The sequence below is a fragment of the Stenella coeruleoalba genome, assembly GCF_951394435.1.
Source record: "Stenella coeruleoalba genome assembly, chromosome: 1".
NCBI lineage: Eukaryota > Metazoa > Chordata > Mammalia > Artiodactyla > Delphinidae > Stenella > Stenella coeruleoalba.
In genome coordinates, this window is record NC_137169.1 from 61,044,904 (window position 1) to 61,062,021 (window position 17,118).

The 17,118-nt window shown below is 41.3% G+C and overlaps 1 protein-coding gene across 2 annotated transcripts in view; it reads right to left on the minus strand.

Moving 5' to 3' along the window:
- Positions 1 to 16,814, minus strand: part of PTGER3 (prostaglandin E receptor 3) — a gene marked incomplete at its 3' end in the record, with an annotated part of 70,355 nt that extends 53,541 nt beyond the window's left edge. For both annotated transcript variants that reach the window (XM_079901917.1, XM_079901918.1), the window contains exon 1: positions 15,480 to 16,814. In XM_079901917.1, coding sequence (XP_079758043.1) covers positions 15,480 to 16,373 — 894 coding nt within the window. In that variant the 5' untranslated portion in view covers positions 16,374 to 16,814. The remainder of the gene's footprint in view (positions 1 to 15,479) is intronic.
- Between the last annotated feature and the right edge of the window lie 304 nt (positions 16,815 to 17,118).

Sequence of the window (17,118 nt, forward strand, 5' to 3'; positions counted from 1 at the left end):
TGGGCTGTTAGCACATCCACTGATTTATAAAGAGGAAGTCACAGATTAACATCAAACCCAGACTGCAATTCACCCTTCATGGAAAAATCAAGAAAGAGCTTCCTTTTTCTTCTCCTGTTGCCTCACTGTGGTGTTGATGGCATATTTGTGAGCTTTCAGAGCCTTATACAGCTACCTCTGTTCCATTGGAAACTTCACATTACACTATTAGCTCACTTCTGGACAATTCTCTGAGCCTAAATCTTTTATCATAGCTTAACAAAACTCACAATAGTCTTTGAAGATGAAGTGCGGTCCTGAAACTTTATGTCATGTATAACTGTTTCTTGTACTTACAAAAAAAAAATAATAATAAAGAAGAAAGAAGGAGGGAGGGAGGGAGGGCCAAAGGGAGGAAGAGAGGAAGAGAGGCAGGAAGGGAGGGAGGGAGGGAGGGAGGGAGGGAGGAAAGAAGGAAGGAAGGAAGGAAGGAAGGAAAGAAGGAAGGAAGGAAGGAAGGAAGGAAGGAAAAGAAATTTGTTGAAACAGCCCTTCAAGAAGACATTGTCACTGAAATACTGTATTGCTACAAAGGCAAAATTAAACCCCTACATGCAGGCTGTAAATATAAACCTATTAACCTAAAGCTCTGAAAAAAAGTATATGGGACTTGGCCAATGAGCTGCAAAGCTATATTTTAGGTTGGTTCCTTAGAAGCAGAGCCTGAATTGGAGATTCTGACACAGGCAAGAAGTCAAAGTGAGAGATACAGAAAGAGAGAGTCCTGGCTTCTGTCTTCCACAAGGCCACCTCCACTCTGGGCACCCCCAGCAATTTATGTAAATCAAGAAATCCTCCCCCCACCCTTTTTTTTTTTCTTAAACTAGCTTGCTTTAGCTTGGTCTGGATCTTCTTTGGGGATGATGATTCTTATAACATCCTACTATTGTATAAGCAAACTTTGCTCATTTCCCTTTCTCTCTGACTATTCCAATTCACATCTCAGAAAACAAAAAAAAAATAGCGCCCATTAGATAGAACTTAATCCTAAATCTGCCCATTGCTAGCTGTGTAAGCCTAGCGCGGTCACTTCCATTTTAAGGAGTCACAAGGAAAGTCATTTGTGGACAGATAGCCACCTCCCTACCAGAGGCTCAGAGAGGAAGACAGGACCCTATTTCTTGTCATAGTTACAGGACAAGGGTTAGAGAAATCACAGAATGTCTTATAAACTCTTATCTCCAAAATGCTCTATGTGAATATATCCACTTCTCCACTCCAGCCTCAGCTGTCATCGACCCTCACATGGAGAACTTCAACACCTTCTATCTGGTCTCCCTGCTCCCACTCTGGCCTTTCTGCAATCCAGTCTTCACACAGCTTTGAGAAGGGTCTTTTAAAAATGTAAATCCAATAATGTCACTCCCTTGCTTCAAGTCTTCCAGTGTTCTCTTAAAATCATATCAAAACTCCTCTGCATGGCCTCACACAATCTGGATCCCAACACGGTCTCTGACCTCAATTCATGGTACTCTACTCTCTCCATGTTCATCTCACTTCAGCCACACTGGACTTCTTTCTATCCCTTGAGCCCACCTTGAGGTGAGGGCCTTTGCTGTTCCTTCTGCTTAGAATGTTCTTCCTGGAGATCATTCATACCTGGTTCTTTCCTTTCTCTCAGATCTCAGCTTAAATGTTACCTCTCATTTAAGAGGCACCTTTCTCTCAAGACCCCATCTACAAAAGTTTCCCAGGCTCCCTCTATCACATCACATTGCTTTATTTTCTCAACAGTATTTATCACAATCTGGCTTTCATCTAATTTAGTGATTGACTTTCTCCTTCCACTAGAATGCATGTTCCCCGAGAGCAGGAAACTAGTCTGCCTATTTAACTACTATATTTCCAGCACCTAGAACTGTGCCTAACACATAGTAGTTACTCAATAAACAATCACTGAATGCATGAATGGATAAATTCTGAATGGTCCCCAGCTTTTTTCCTATATTCAAAATTGACATGGAAAATAATGTTGCTTTTTTGAGTCACAACCTCAAGTTTCTCCAGGGAATCATTCAATAAACAACACATTCCTTGAGGACAAGGACCATGCCATTGTTCTGTCAGGTTGTAGCACAGTGCCTCGCACACAACTGATATTCAATAAAGTGTCACTTAAATGAATTAACACATCATGGCTCCTGCCCCTGACATTGTCAAGATAACTTCATGTTATTTTACTGTTTATTTACATTGATTTAGTAGAACTCCTTGATACCTAACTTAGAAGTATAGTGTCATATAACTTTAAAAATAAAAGATATCTCTAATTAAATTTAGTATTGTTCCACATAAACCAAGGACAAGAATTAGCAATACTCCAATTCAACCAATATAAGGGAAATTAAATTTTTCTAATAGAAAGAACAGCTCAAGATGAATTGGGCTACATTGAGTCACCATGGCTTGGAGAAAAGAGCTTGGCCATTGATTCCCAGTTTGACTACTTACGTTGAGTGTTACCTTGAATGAATCACTCAACCTCTTTTAGCTTTGGTTTCTTCGTTATCTGTATATTGGAACCTCATAGGGTTGTTGTAAGAAATAAAGAAAATTATTTGTGAGAAAGAGCCCAGAACATGAATGTAAGGCCTGAAACCATAAAGCTCCTAGAGGAAAACATAGGTGGTAAGCTGTTTGACATAAGCCTTCGTGATGATTTTTTGAATCTGACATCCAAAGCAAAAATGAACAAGTGGGATTACATCAAATTATAAAGTTCTTCACAGCAAAGGAAACCATCAACACAATGAAAAGGCAACCAACTGAATGGAAAAAAAAAATTGTAATTCTGATTACAGAATTCTGTAATTCTGTATATCTGATAAGGGACTAATAACCAAAATACATAAAGAACTCATACAACTAAATAGCAAATAAACAATCATTTAAAAATGGGCAGAGGATCTGAATAGACATTTTTCCAAAGAAGACATACAGATGGCCAAAAAGCACATGAAAAGACGCTCGACATCACTAATCATCAGGAAAATGCAAACCAAAGTTACAATGAGATATTACCTCACACCTCTTAGAATGGCTATTATCAAAAAGATAAGAATTAACAAGAGCTAGTGAGGATGTGAAGAAAAGGAGACCCTTGTGCACTGTTGGTGGGAATGTAAATTGGTGCAACCACTGTGGAAAATGGTATGGAGGTTCTTCAAAAAATTAAAAATAGAGCTACCATACAATCCAGCAATTCCACTTCTGGGTAGTTATTGAAGAAAACAAAAACAATAACTTGGAAAGATATATGCATGCTCATGTTCACTGCAGTGTTATTTACAATAGCCAAGATACGGAAACAAAGTGCCCACTGATGGATGAATGAATAAAGAAGATACACCCACACACACAATGGAGTATTACTCAGTTACTCAGTCATGAAAAAAGAATAAAACTTGCCAATTGTGACAAAATGCATGGGCTTCCAAGGCATTATGCCATGTGAAATAAGTCGGAGAAAGACAAATATCATATGTTCTCACTTACATGTAAAATCTAAAAAAATAACAACAACCAAGCTCAGAGACAGACAGAACAGATGGGTGGTTAACAGAGGTGAGGGTGAGGGTGAGAGAAATGGGTCAAAAGGTAAAAAGAAAAAAATTAATAATAATAATAAAAGAATATGTTAGAGGGTGAGAATTTACTGTGTGCCTAATGTTGTTTCCAGATCCTCAAAAATAAATAAATAGATAGATAAATAAATAAATAAAATTTAAAAATAGAATTAAAAAAGAAATGATACACAGTAGTATTTTATATTGTATATATTGTATTATACAATAAATATATAGTATTTATATTTTATATAATATATTAAAAACACTTAAAATGAATATACTAGATTCATTTGTGTCAACATGGATAAATCACAAAACATCACTGTTAATTGAAAAAAGGAAAACTGCAGAATAATATGTATAATATGACACCATTTTGTAATATACACACAAACAATACTAAAACAGTGTTCTGGAAAATCATAATAGTGATGACTTCTGGAAACTGAGGAGAAGAAGTATCTGTCACAAGTCGGAAGTGGGATAATGAAGCTAACATTTATTAAGTGCTTATTAGTGTGATATGATGTTTAAGTGTTTTACATATATTATTACATTTGATCATAAAAGAAAGAGAGAGAGAGAGAGAGAGAGAAAGGAAAAGAAAGAAAGAAGGAAAGAAAGAAACTAGCACAATGCTTGCCTCTAAGAAAATTTTTTGTGCCCCTTAAAAAGCAATAAATTTCCTACAAGTAAAGTATTCAAACAAAGCTTGGACAATTTCATCAAGAATATTCTAGAAAGAGATCAAACAAAACATTTGTTTTACTAAATGACCTTTTATAAACCAAGAGATTTTATAAGGTCAACCTTCTTATTTTACAAACATACAACAGAAGTATAGACAAGAAATACAGCTTGTGCAAGATGAAATACAAATTCCTATTTCTAATTTTCAAGGCAATCTACCAACACACTCCTCCCTCCCTTATCCCTCAGTCCCTATTTGACTCATAATATTTCTTGACTTTCTCAAGCATACTTCAACAAAAACAGATTTGCTTACCATTTCCAGCACACCTGGCTCAATTTTTCCCTCTATGCTTCTGCACCGACTCTCACTCCCACTGCCAATTCTATACCAAGCTATGTCTCTCCTTTCAAAGCAACACTTAAGGAAAAAAAGTTTATCCTTATTAATGTCTCTACATCTTCAACTGACCTCAGTACTCAAGGGCTCTGATGCCTCACTTTTCTAATTCATAAGGCAACCTGAGTGATCTTCTTAATACACAAAACAGAACAAATCACTCCCTTACTCAAAGCTAGTTGTTTTCCATCATACTTGAGATAAAAATCTATAAACTCCCAAACAAAAATGACAGGGTTCTACATGGTTTGGCCCTGTCTACCTCCCTGGCTTCACCTTAAAGGCACCGCCCATTTTACTCACTCTAATGTACCCATCTGGCCCTCTTTAAGTTACTCTAATGTTTCCAGCTCTTTCCTACACTGATGGCTTTGCAAGCTGCTCTTTCTTCCTCAAGTAACATCTTTCAAGATTCACCATAAATGACATTTTCTTAGGGAAGCCCTCCTTAACCACCACTGCATCCACCAATACATCAAGAGAAGGTCCTCTTTGACACTTTCCCAAAGCACCTTTTTCTTGCCTTCATAACACACCCATTGTTTTAATGATGTATGTAAGGGAATGTCAGAAGCTGCCCCCTCTTCTCTGTTCAGGTGGGCAGAGCAAGTCACATTGGAGCAGATGTTACAGAAGTAAGAAACATTTACTTTGGTAAATGTAGAATGAGTAGATTTACACAGTGGAAACTTGTGTGGTACAACAAAGGAAAATCCATGCAACACACATGGTATAAACTGCTGATCACTTGGGAAGACGTAGACCATCATATTTTCTGGAAAAAAAAGGCTGAGAAATCTAACCTCCTCTCCCAATATCTGAAGCCAAGAAACTTAAAGCACAGTAACTTTGGCTACATTCAGTAGAGGGAAAAGACATGGAAAGCCTTAAAAGAAAATTTACTGGAAGAGAAAGACAAACTTGTGTGGGGATGATCTGAGTACAACCCAGAGCCTAAGGATCCAAGAGGGAAGGTTGGTTCCAGGCAGTATGTGGCCTGAGGTCAGCTACTCTCTGGGTCCTTACCCTGTAGCACAGTGGTTGCGCTCCAGGGAATTGCTGGTGAGCTTCGGGGCTGAAGTTATGGGTGTGAATTAATGTGCTCTCTAATGATTGCGCCCAAGCACGGACCCACTACAGCCTGGACAGGGACGTGATCCATCAGGGCCTCACAGCAGCAGTGGACCAGCACTGCCCTTCAGCCCAGACAAGGCCAACCTGCAAAAGCTGAACCACGTGGCAGTGAAAGCAACCAGGGTAATGACCCATCAGACTGGTTACATTTGTTTATTGGAAGGATTGTTTATTCACTGTCGGTCTACCTTAGTGGATTGAAAGCTTCATGGAAGAAGCTAACATGTCTGCTTGGCTCACTCTCAGGGCTACCAAGTACAGCACAGATGGCACCCTGCTCCACAAGGACTGTCATGCACATAGAACATGATATGAAGAGTGCCCCCTAGAGCCATGTAACCGTTCAGCACCTACAACCGTAGGCGTCAGCCCTGGTCACCACCGTATCACCAGAGTGGCAGGCACGTAGCAAGCAGTAAATATTCACAGAATAATTGTATAACAGAATGCATGATCTACTCTGTCCATTTGCATACATTTCTATGATTTTTCTTAAGAAGTCTTTGGGTATGTTCCCCCACATATTTAATATAGTATGTCCAAAAGGAACAATTTTATTTATTTCGAGCCACAGGAAGTCAGAACCGGAAGGAAGGTTAGAGTGGTAACTGTTTTATCTTACTGATGAGGAAAGGGAAAACCAGAAAGATACAGTGACTTTTATCCTGTGGTAAAGAAGCCAAGATGAGAACCCTGGGCTCTTGCCTTCCAGTGCCTTATTCTATGGCCCTCACCTGCTTCTTCCATCACTTTCTCTTTTTTTTTTTAAACATCTTTATTGGAGTATAATTGCTTTACAATGGTGTGTTAGTTTCTGCTGTATGACAAAGTGAATCAGTTATACATATACATATATCTCCATATCTCCTCCCTCTTGCATCTCCTTCCCTCCCACTCTCCCTATCCTACCCGTCTAGGTGGTCACAAAGCACCGAGGTGATCCCTGTGCTATGTGGCTGCTTCCCACTAGCTATCTATTTTACATTTGGTAGTGTGTATATGTCCATGCCACTCTCTCACTTCGTCCCAGCTCCAGCTTACCCTTCCCCCTCCCCATGTCCTCAAGTCCATTCTCTACATCTGTGTCTTTATTCCTGTCCTGACCATAGGTTCTTCAGAACCTTTTTTTTTTTTTTTTGGATTCCATACATATGTGTTAGCATACAGTATTTGTTTTTCTCTTTCTGAATTACTTCATTCTGTATGACAGACTCTAGGTCCATGCAGCTCTATTTACAATAGCCAGGACATGGAAGCAACCACTTTCTCTTGCTCTTCTTACGAAACACAGGCAGAGGTCACTAACTGCTGTTTGTGCCTTTGACTGCTGAGGCAATAGTCTATTTGGGGAAATATGGATGTGTGTGCTCTACTTGACCCAAACAAGGTGGTTGGTAGCAGGATGTTATCAGGGAAATGTCATACATCAAGACCACAATGAAAGCTCCACTCTACTGTCTGGTGAATTTTTCAAGACATGCCCTATCTTTCAGAATCTCTCTTTCAGCATTAACAACATACTCCTTTTTCCAAATTTTCATGAATTTCACCAAGAGCAGCATATTCTCAACCACAGAAAATGACACACTGAGTATTCAGAAAGAGGGACAGAAAAATCAAATTTACTTTTAGGAAATAAAAGATTAGTAAAAAGTGTATTTTTAAAATTATACTTTATTTTTATTAAATAATTGCTTAAAATAAATAGGCTTCCAGTTCCAATTTGGCCTTCTGTCTTTGTATTATCAAGATTTTTAAAAATAGTAATGCTATTTGGTGTAGAATTTATCCTATACGTATATTACATGACTCTTACCTTAATTAGTATCTAATTTCCTTCTTTCTAACAGAATTAAAGTGTGAAAAATCAAACCTCCTCTTCTGTCTCTGCCAGCATCTTTCATTTTTAGATTTACAGTCCTCAAACACCTATCATAAAAATCAGTATGGTAAAATAATATATAGATTTTGAATAAGTGACAAGATCAGCCACTGAAATGTCCTCTTTATAAATGTTGCCCAAGAGTCTGGGAGGGCCATTGGATGGGAAAATTACACTTTGTGCTACTTGCAGATTGCAAATAATATTAATGTCTTGTCAGGACCTGGTCTAACTGTGAGGCAGTTTACAACTTTGTGTTTCTCATGCTGTGGTCCGATTTAAGGCTTGTGTGAACACAGTTCTGGGCTGTGAGTCAGTGGTGGAGATTCTGTGCAGTCCCAACATTCCTGATCACCTGTGAAGAGATGAGGACAACCAAGGCACAGGTTCTATCCTTAAGAGGTCTGCAGAGTAATCTGACCTACGACAGCAACTAGATGCACAATTAATTTGACTCATTTACATGAGGACAGGTCTGAGCACACCACGTCCCTGACTGGAAAGACAAGAGACACATTCTAGACAGAGGCCTTCAGAGCACGAGGTAGTGGGCACTCCTCCACATTCAAGGGAAGGGTGAGATGGGATCCAGCATGTTTTAGATTTAGAGGGTTACCTGGCAGCTGTGTGGGCGAAAGCATTCCAGAGCTGAGAGAATGCAGAAGATTGATGGCGACAGGGGGAGAAGAGGAGGAATGAATTACAGTACCTTGTAAAAATTTATGCACCATTTTTCTTATTTTCTTTTTTTCTTTTTTTTTTCTTTATTGGAGTATAATTGCTTTACAATGGTGTGTTAGTTTCTGCTTTACAACAAAATGAATCAGTTATATATATACATATGTTCCCATATCTCTTCCTTCTTGCGTCTCCCTCCCTCCCACGCTCCCTATTCCACCCCTCTAGGTGGTCACAAAGCAACGAGCTGATCTCCCTGTGCTATGCGGCTGCTTCCCACTAGCTATCTACCTTACGTTTGGCAGTGTATATATGTCCATGCCTCTCTCTCACTTTGTCACAGCTTACCCTTCCCCCTCCGCATATCCTCAAGTACATTCTCTAGTAGGTCTGAGTCTTTATTCCTGTCTTACCCCTAGGTTCTTCATGACATTTTTTTTTTCTCTTAAATTCCATATATATGTGTTAGCATATGGTATTTGTCTCTCTCTTTCTGACTTACTTCACTCTGTATGACAGACTCTAGGTCTATCCACCTCATTACAAATAGTTCAATTTCGTTTCTTTTTATGGCTGAGTAATATTCCATTGTATATATGTGCCACATCTTCTTTCTCCATTCATCCGATGATGGACACTTAGGTTGTTTCCATCTCCGGGCTATTGTAAATAGAGCTGCAATGAACATTTTGGTACATGACTCTTTTTGAATTATGGTTTTCTCAGGGTATATGCCCAGTAGTGGGATTGCTGGGTCATATGGTAGTTCTATTTCTAGTTTTTTAAGGAACCTCCATACTGTTCTCCACAGTGGCTGTATCAATTTACATTCCCACCAACAGTGCAAGAGGGTTCCCTTTTCTCCACATTCTCTCCAGCATTTATTGTTTCTAGATTTTTTGATGATGGCCATTCTGACTGGTGTGAGATGATATCTCATTGTAGTTTTGATTTGCATTTCTCTATTTTTTCTCAAAAGTCACATTCTCCACCACATTTCCCCACCAGTTAACTATAACTAATCAAGCTATGAAACATCACTTGTCTCTTTTCTCCAGTTTCCTGGGGGGAAGTTCTATCTGAAGACAAGAAGTCAACATTATCATCCAGTAAAACATCATAGTAGTATTCCTAATATGGAAGAAATATTCCCTATTATTTTCACATACATTTATTTTGGTTTTCATTACAATCTTGTGAAATAGGCTGAGTAGGTGTTTTTACTCTTATTTTACAAAAAAAAAAGGAAAATAGTTCCCAAAGATATCAAGTAAACTGTCTAAGGTCACACAATGAATTACGTATGTCACTGGGACCAGACGCTGTCTTTTGATTTACGTGCTCAGATATTCAGTTAATAAGATCCTCTAGAGAGGATCAATCAAGGCTCCTCTAACAAAGTGACTGCTAACTTGGGAACTTAACCAGTCCAAGATGGGTGACTGCTCGGCAGCAATAGCTGAATGATTGAGGGGTGAAGTGTAAAGTGGGAAAATGGAGACAAAAGTGTTCTGAGTAAAGGGAACAGATTCATCATTCCATAGTGCTACTTCCGTGTGCATGTGTCCCTCTCATGAAAAAAGTCACACATTGTTCAACTGTCATTTCTATGTAAGAATGAATTACTATGTTTACTCTAAAAAGTTGACATATACTCAAGAGACAAGATATAAGAGGAATCCCCAAAATTAGGTTCCTTCTTTGGTTACTTTCATTAATCTATGAAAACTGGAATATTCTAGGGAAAATGGGGACTTGAGAGGCCATCTAATAATCCTCAAGAAGCATGGTAGGAGTTGAAATACAAACTTCTTACTTACCTCTATGATAAGGAATTGAGGGGAAAAGGGGGATTCAGAATGTGACATGCTACAGTTGTAGATCTTAAGAGTTGCAAGGCAAGAATGAGATGCATGTCGAATCCTGGTGGATTATAAAAATGCTACCCGTATGTGAGGAGTTTGAGGGAGGACTTCCCTCCCTGCTTTCCCACACTGTAAGGCAAGGACTAAAAACTGAAACACGACACCCAGTACCCCTCACTACTACCTCTCGGCTCCCCCAGACGAATCATCAATCATCCTCTGTTACAAATGCCTGTAGTGCATATTCCTGAGTGTTATTCCCAGAAAACTGATCCTATGGAAACTTTCATAATTGAGTTATTGACCTTTACAGCTTTTTCAAAAGAGAAAGGCCAGGGAGTCACAATTATGCTACAACTCTAGACCATCTGAATTTCTTCAAATATGATGGCTTAAGAATTTGTTTAATTCTTGGCTCTCTCTGACAAACTCAAAATTTAAAAAATCTACATTTTTAAGCCCTGATTTATGCCATTAATTTTCAAGTTATACTTGCTTCTGGACATATCATTTAGATAATCTGCCATCTCCATATGCATGGTGTCCCAAAACCCTAGAAGCCCCCATTCTTATAAAAAAACAATTGACCAAGCAGTCTCCTTCCCAAACTTCTCATTCTGGATCATTAAACTATGATTCTCCCAAATCTCTCATAATTCTCCTGAGCATAACAAATGGAAAAAGACCTTAGATATTAGCTCTACTTTTGCACTTTACAGATAAGAGGATACATAACTTGCCCAGTACTACTATTAGGATCAGAATTCTTGGCCTTTATCTAAGCTAAACAAACAGATCAACGACAACAATAAAAAATTAAAAATAAACTCAGAGTCAGATATCTTGAATTAGAAATCTGGTTCTAATATTCTTTATACTTGAGTTCTTCATCTGAATGATGTAGAAAATAGTGGCAATCTCACAGCATGCAGTTAAATGAGGTAATATATGTGAAAATATTCACCTCAAAGAATAGGACACAGTAGATGTGTAAGAAATGTTTGGTGAATCAATCACTCCTTAAATTGACCATTTCTAACAGCATTAGTTCTCTCTTACCTTTCTTTCTCTGACTTATCTCTTCCCACAGTATCTACTCTTAGAGCCTAACCCACCTGCAGAAGCAAGTTGTAACTGATCTCACTTTCCCATCTTCCAGTCCAAATCTATCCACACACTACAGCCCTGCCAATGTTTTCAAAACTCATCCCCCTATTCAAAAACCCAAAATAAAGGTTCTATGGCCTACTGGCAAGAGAACACAGTCCTCATCCTGTGTTCATCCTAACTACCTCAATCCGGCCACAGGAACCTTTTCAAACCATTCCTCCCGTGGTTCCAGTGTGCACCCTCTGTATTCATGGGCTGGGTCCACAGACACACACATTCTCAGCCATGAGGTCAAGCTATGCCATCCCAGTTCTTCCTGGAAGCCTACTCTGGCAAATTCAGAGAGACTTTCTTCCCAGAGCCAAAGGCACTATTAATTACATCCAATCTTGTATTGTTCTCTAAGTTTTTCACTCATAAATGTAGGAATTCTACTTCTCTGAACAGATTATAACGCTTTGACCAGTTGTTAATAAGTCTACTTAATATCCCTTCCATAGTGCTTAAAATGTATTGTAGTAAACTCAAAAAAAAAAAAAAAAGTCTGAGTAATCTCAATTCTTATAAAAACAAATTATAGAAGTTTTTTCCTATAATGTCGATTCACGTGTTTAATCATTTTCCCTGAAGCAACATCCTGAACATGGCAGAAATTAATAGGCAGAGAAAATTAGCAATTTGATAATATTTTTAATACTATAAAATAGCATTACTTCTGTAAAATAATGTATTGCATCTATTTATCACATGAAGTATATTTAAGACAAATTTCCTTTGTCAAAATATAACCTTAAATTAAAAGAAAACTTACATCTATATTGCAAAACATCTCCTTGAATCAAAGCATCCCTGTCGGCATCTGTGGATGTTGAGCAGGGAATTTGCTAGTTCAAGATTAAAGGCAAAAGTTTCTAAGACTGCTTTTATCCAGTTCCAAAGTTGTAGACAAGAAACTCTTCCTCATACCTCTCTTTTCACAATGTTGATAGTTAGCTTTACATCTACTATTTTTAAGACAGCTACAGCCCACGTTCTACCTGTTTGAGGAGTACCAGGTGTACAAAAGTATAAAATGTAGTCATGGCTTCCTCTAAACAACAGCCTCAGGTTATTCCTGCTTCTGGAAACTTGGCTTCAAGTCAAACAGCTGGACTATTTGGTGAGTTCATCAAAAAATGTAACGAAAATAATAAGTCAAACAGATTGCATTGCTGAGTCAACTGTCTGATTCCAACAGAATTTGATGCCTCATATAAATATCGACTAAGAACTGTAGTCCATCTACCAACGGTGACATCATTTCCCACTGTAGTCTCACTTAATTTCACATTTTCTATTGTACTTTGTAAAGTTTCTGGAAAAAAAAAAAGGTAAAAAAGCTTTTGTTTGCACCGTAGATAAACCCTCAATTTAAGTATTTGCATAGCAGGAACTTGTAGCAGTTGGGATGTTTTCTTATTATGGTATCTCTACTCTGCTAAGTTTTTCAGCAATGACAACTGAATATTATTATAGTCATGATAGTTTTCCAAGATAAGATATACTCAGGGTCTTTTTAAGTAAGGAGTTTGGATAATTAGATTAGTATCCTATGCCCAATTCAGAGAAAGCTAATAGGGAATCTATGTTTTATAGTTAGAAAAAAGTATAAAAGACAATCTCTCACTTCAACATTAATACACTGAAAATTCAATTCACTAAATTCTAGTGTTTTCATTCTTATAATTCCCTAACCTATTAAGAAAGCAGTTTTGCCAGCTTCTTTCCTTTGAAATAATTCCAACTTTGTACTGTATATCTTTCTGAAGATAGTTGGAGATTTAATTTCAATGGTGCACAAAACAGAAGATAGAATAATTTCCTTTAGTTTAAAAAATACCTATTTTGGAAACCACGAATTTCTTCTCTTTGATACGATGACATGTTGAATTTAAGTTTAATGTTTTTATGAGAACTGAATGAATAAAGTATCTGATAAAATGCAGCAAACCAACAAATATTTTAATTGCAGCTATTAATTGAAATTAAATAAGATGAATTCCAAATACAGTCTTTCTTAAGAGAGTGAGTTTGGCCATCCTAGATTGCAATTTTCAGAACTTATCTAAAGTCTTCCTAAGGTTGCTATGCTTATCATATTAGGATCAAAAGTTTTGAAATAAAAACCACACTACATAGTTTCTCTTCTACTTAAAAAAAAAATCAACTATAAGTCTGGTTAACTGTATGAGTAAGCATTTTATTTGTATCATTTACCTTTTTTCTTGGATATATAGAGTACAGATATAAAGAGTGTGATAGAACAAACTCAGATATGTCGGCCTCAAATGACTGTTGTGAAAAATTCAAATACTCTGTTTGCCTTTAAAGTTATGTTAATTATCAACTTTAGCAAAGTGCTTATTATTTAGAACTTTTTTTCCTTCTATTTGGCCACCTACACACTACAGAAGTAAATATGTCTAAAATTGGTGCTGGCTTTGATAAGCCATGGTGATGACATCAGCCTAGGTTCTAGCTCCCGGAATGCAGAACTGAGACCTTACAGCGATTTGTGGGCTATGAGGTTCCAACATAACTCTCCTTGTCACCATCTATTACTGATTGGGAGCCAAGACTCCTGCTCTAGATATATTACACCAGTTAAATACAGGTATTTTATAATATCTTTGTTGTCAAATGCAGGGGAGGGTGAGAGGGAAAAGGAACTACAGTTCTCTTATAAAATAGCAGGGATTTAAAACTATACATGGTGCACAACAATGTTAATATACTTAATACCATTTAACTGTACACTTAAAAGTGATTAAAATGGCAAATTTCATGTTATGTGTATTTTATCACAATTAAAAAAAGAAAACTATGGGATTTCCCTGGCAGTCCAGTGGTTAAGACTCCATGGTGCCAATGAAGGGGGCACGGGTTCCATCCCTGGTGGGGGGAAGTAAGATCTTGGGTGCCGCTGTGCCTGTCCAAACAATTTAAAACACAGAAGAAAAGAAAAGAAAACAAAAAGAAAAAATATACATGGGTGGGTTCTGAAAACCGTGCCATGGGATTCAGGAGTTTTTCACAACTGTCTAATAAATTTCCAGGTCCAATATATCACCTGTTATAACCCTGTCACAGTGACCAGATCGCTCTTTCAGGAACATCTACTAAACCAGGCTGCTTGGGGCCTAAAAAAGCAACCATTCATCAGGAATTAGTAAACAGCACTTACACAAAATGTCTAGCTAAAAGTATCCCAGAGGAAAACATGGAAAGTACGAATGTAAGAGAAAGCGTTAGACTAGGAGCATGTGGAAACTCACTTGCTCCCGAGCTGTGGCCCTCGTGGGGAGCCAAGAAGTGCAGGAACCTCTACTTCCTATCCCAGGATTGGCCTTGCCATCAGCCCTGCGCGGTAGCCACAAGGACAAGCAAAGGCTGGTCAGGGGGAGTTACCAAGTCTCAGGGCCCACTGGCTGACTGTCGGTTCAAGCATTTCCTAGAGGGAGAGGATGCAGCACAATTCGAAGGGGCTGAGGCTGCCTGAGCGGCAGGATGCTTCTTCACTGTCCTGCCTCCCTTCAGGAGTGAGCCTGTAAGCAACGTGAGCGCTGGCTGCTCCGGGAGGGCAAGCAGTGGCTCAGAGACTGCAAGACGGCTGTGCCTGTCTGCAGTGGGTCGCAGGTAAAGTACTTCTGCAGACTGAAAATCGACTCAACCTGCGAGAGGTATTTGAAATAGGAGAACACCCAGAGCACCGAGCTACCGTTGTCATCGCCATCCTGCTCCCAATGCACCCGGGAGAAACCTCTATTTCTGCACAAGCACTGAAATGATACCTGGGTATCCTCTTACTCTCTCCGGTTAGAACGTGAGCAGCCCTGTGGTCCCCATGCGTGTACAATCAGAGCCTAATGCGATGCCTGGCACTTGGAAGGGGCTCAGCAAGTAAGTGAGGAGCTCAGCTCTGAACCCGCGACCAAGATGGCACAGGCAGAGCCCTCTCCAAACTTCTGTGCTTGCAAACACATCCCTGCAGGTGCTGCCATTTCCAAAAGTCTCCATTGCCCGCCGGCGCGCACGCTCCCACCCCGAACTCCCCACGCCCTGCAACTACCTACCAGCAACGGCGACCAGCAGACCGACAGCACGCACATGATCCCCATGAGCTGGATAGCCGTCTCGGTCGTGATCCGGCCCCACTGGGCGCTGGACTGCGACGCCGTGGCCTTGGCCCGGCAGCGGGACACTAGGGCCTTAATGGTGGCCAAGTTGCAGGCGAAGGTGACTGCCAGCGCTGACAGCCCCAGGAAAGCAAAGGAAGAAGCGAAGAAAATGTTGCCCCGGTTGTGCGAAGGGCTAGTCCCATTGCCCCCTGCCCCGGTGTTAATGAAGCACCACGTCCCGGGGCACTGGATGGTGTACTGACCCACGCCCAGCACCGGCAATAGGGCGAAGGCGAGCACCGCCAGCCACACGCCGAGCAGCACGGCGCGGGTGGAGCTCGTCTTCATGTGGCTCGAGTACCAGTGCGGCGCCCGGGTGGCCAGCGCCCGCTCGACGGCCATGGCGCTGGCGATGAAGAGCGAAGAGAGCCCAAAGACGGTCATGATGAGTCCGAAGAAGGTGCACAGCCTCCCAGACGGGTCAAGCTGCTCCCAGCGCTGGTGGGACAGGTACAGGACGATGACGACCGGGCTGGTGAGCAGCTGCCCGACCAGGTCGGTGAGCGCCAGCCAGCCGATGCATAGCAGGAACGACTTCTTGCGCTTGCTCTCCCGGCGCCGGTAGCTCTGAGACACGAGCAGCATGGCCAACGCGTTGCCCACGAAGCCAGTGATCAGCATGGTCATCGGGAAGGCTACAGACACCGAGCCGAAATCCTCGCCGGGCCCCACGGGACGCGTTAGGTTGCTCCGCGTCTCAGCGGAGCGCTGCGCCGCCCAGATGCCGGGGTAGGATTGGTTGAGGCGCGTGCAGGAAGGGGAACTCTCATGGCCCCGCGTCTCCTTCATACTGTCTTCGAGGTGAGGAAGGAACGGAGCCCTGAGAGCAGCGACGAGAGCCGGCAGACCGGACGCGGGAGGCGGCGGTTGTCGGTGGAGACTGGGGCTGGGGCTGGGGCCGCGGCGGAGCTGCCCTCCATGATGCGGGGCTCAGCCGCCGCCTCACTTCGCCACTTCGGCAGCGGCGGCGGGTCTTTCCGGAGACACAGGCAGCCGCGCAGTCGGCTCCGGGATGCGTCCGGCTCCCAGGCGTGTGGAGGTGCCCGGCCGGTCCTATAAGCCCGAGTGGGGCGGGGCGCCCGTGGGTGTAGGCCAAAGTGCTGTGGGAGGGGATGCGGCAGAAACTGAGCGCCTCTCTCGGCTGCTGCGCGACCAATGCCTTGGCCGCCTGGGCTCGGCAAATCCCCCGAAGGACTCCTCTCGAAATGTTCCAACTCCTGGCCAGAGCGGACGCCCAGCCAGGCCGCCGTGCCCGGCTCCGCGCCTCCTCCGGTTCTCTGCCAGAGGAGCGTCCGTGGGCGGCGGGGGCTACAGTGTCTCCCTGGTCTACCCCACCTCAGCCAAGTTGCCAAGGCGGACCTGAGCGCCGGCCCTCCCCCTTCTCCATCCACAGAAGCTTGTGCAAGGACCAGGTCTTCCTCCTGAAGCTCTTTTGTAACCCTGGCAAGTGTCATTCACCTGACGCTGAGCAATCTAAGCAGAACACTCTCCCGTTGCATAGATGAGCCTGAACATTTTTCCCTTTCTGCTTCGG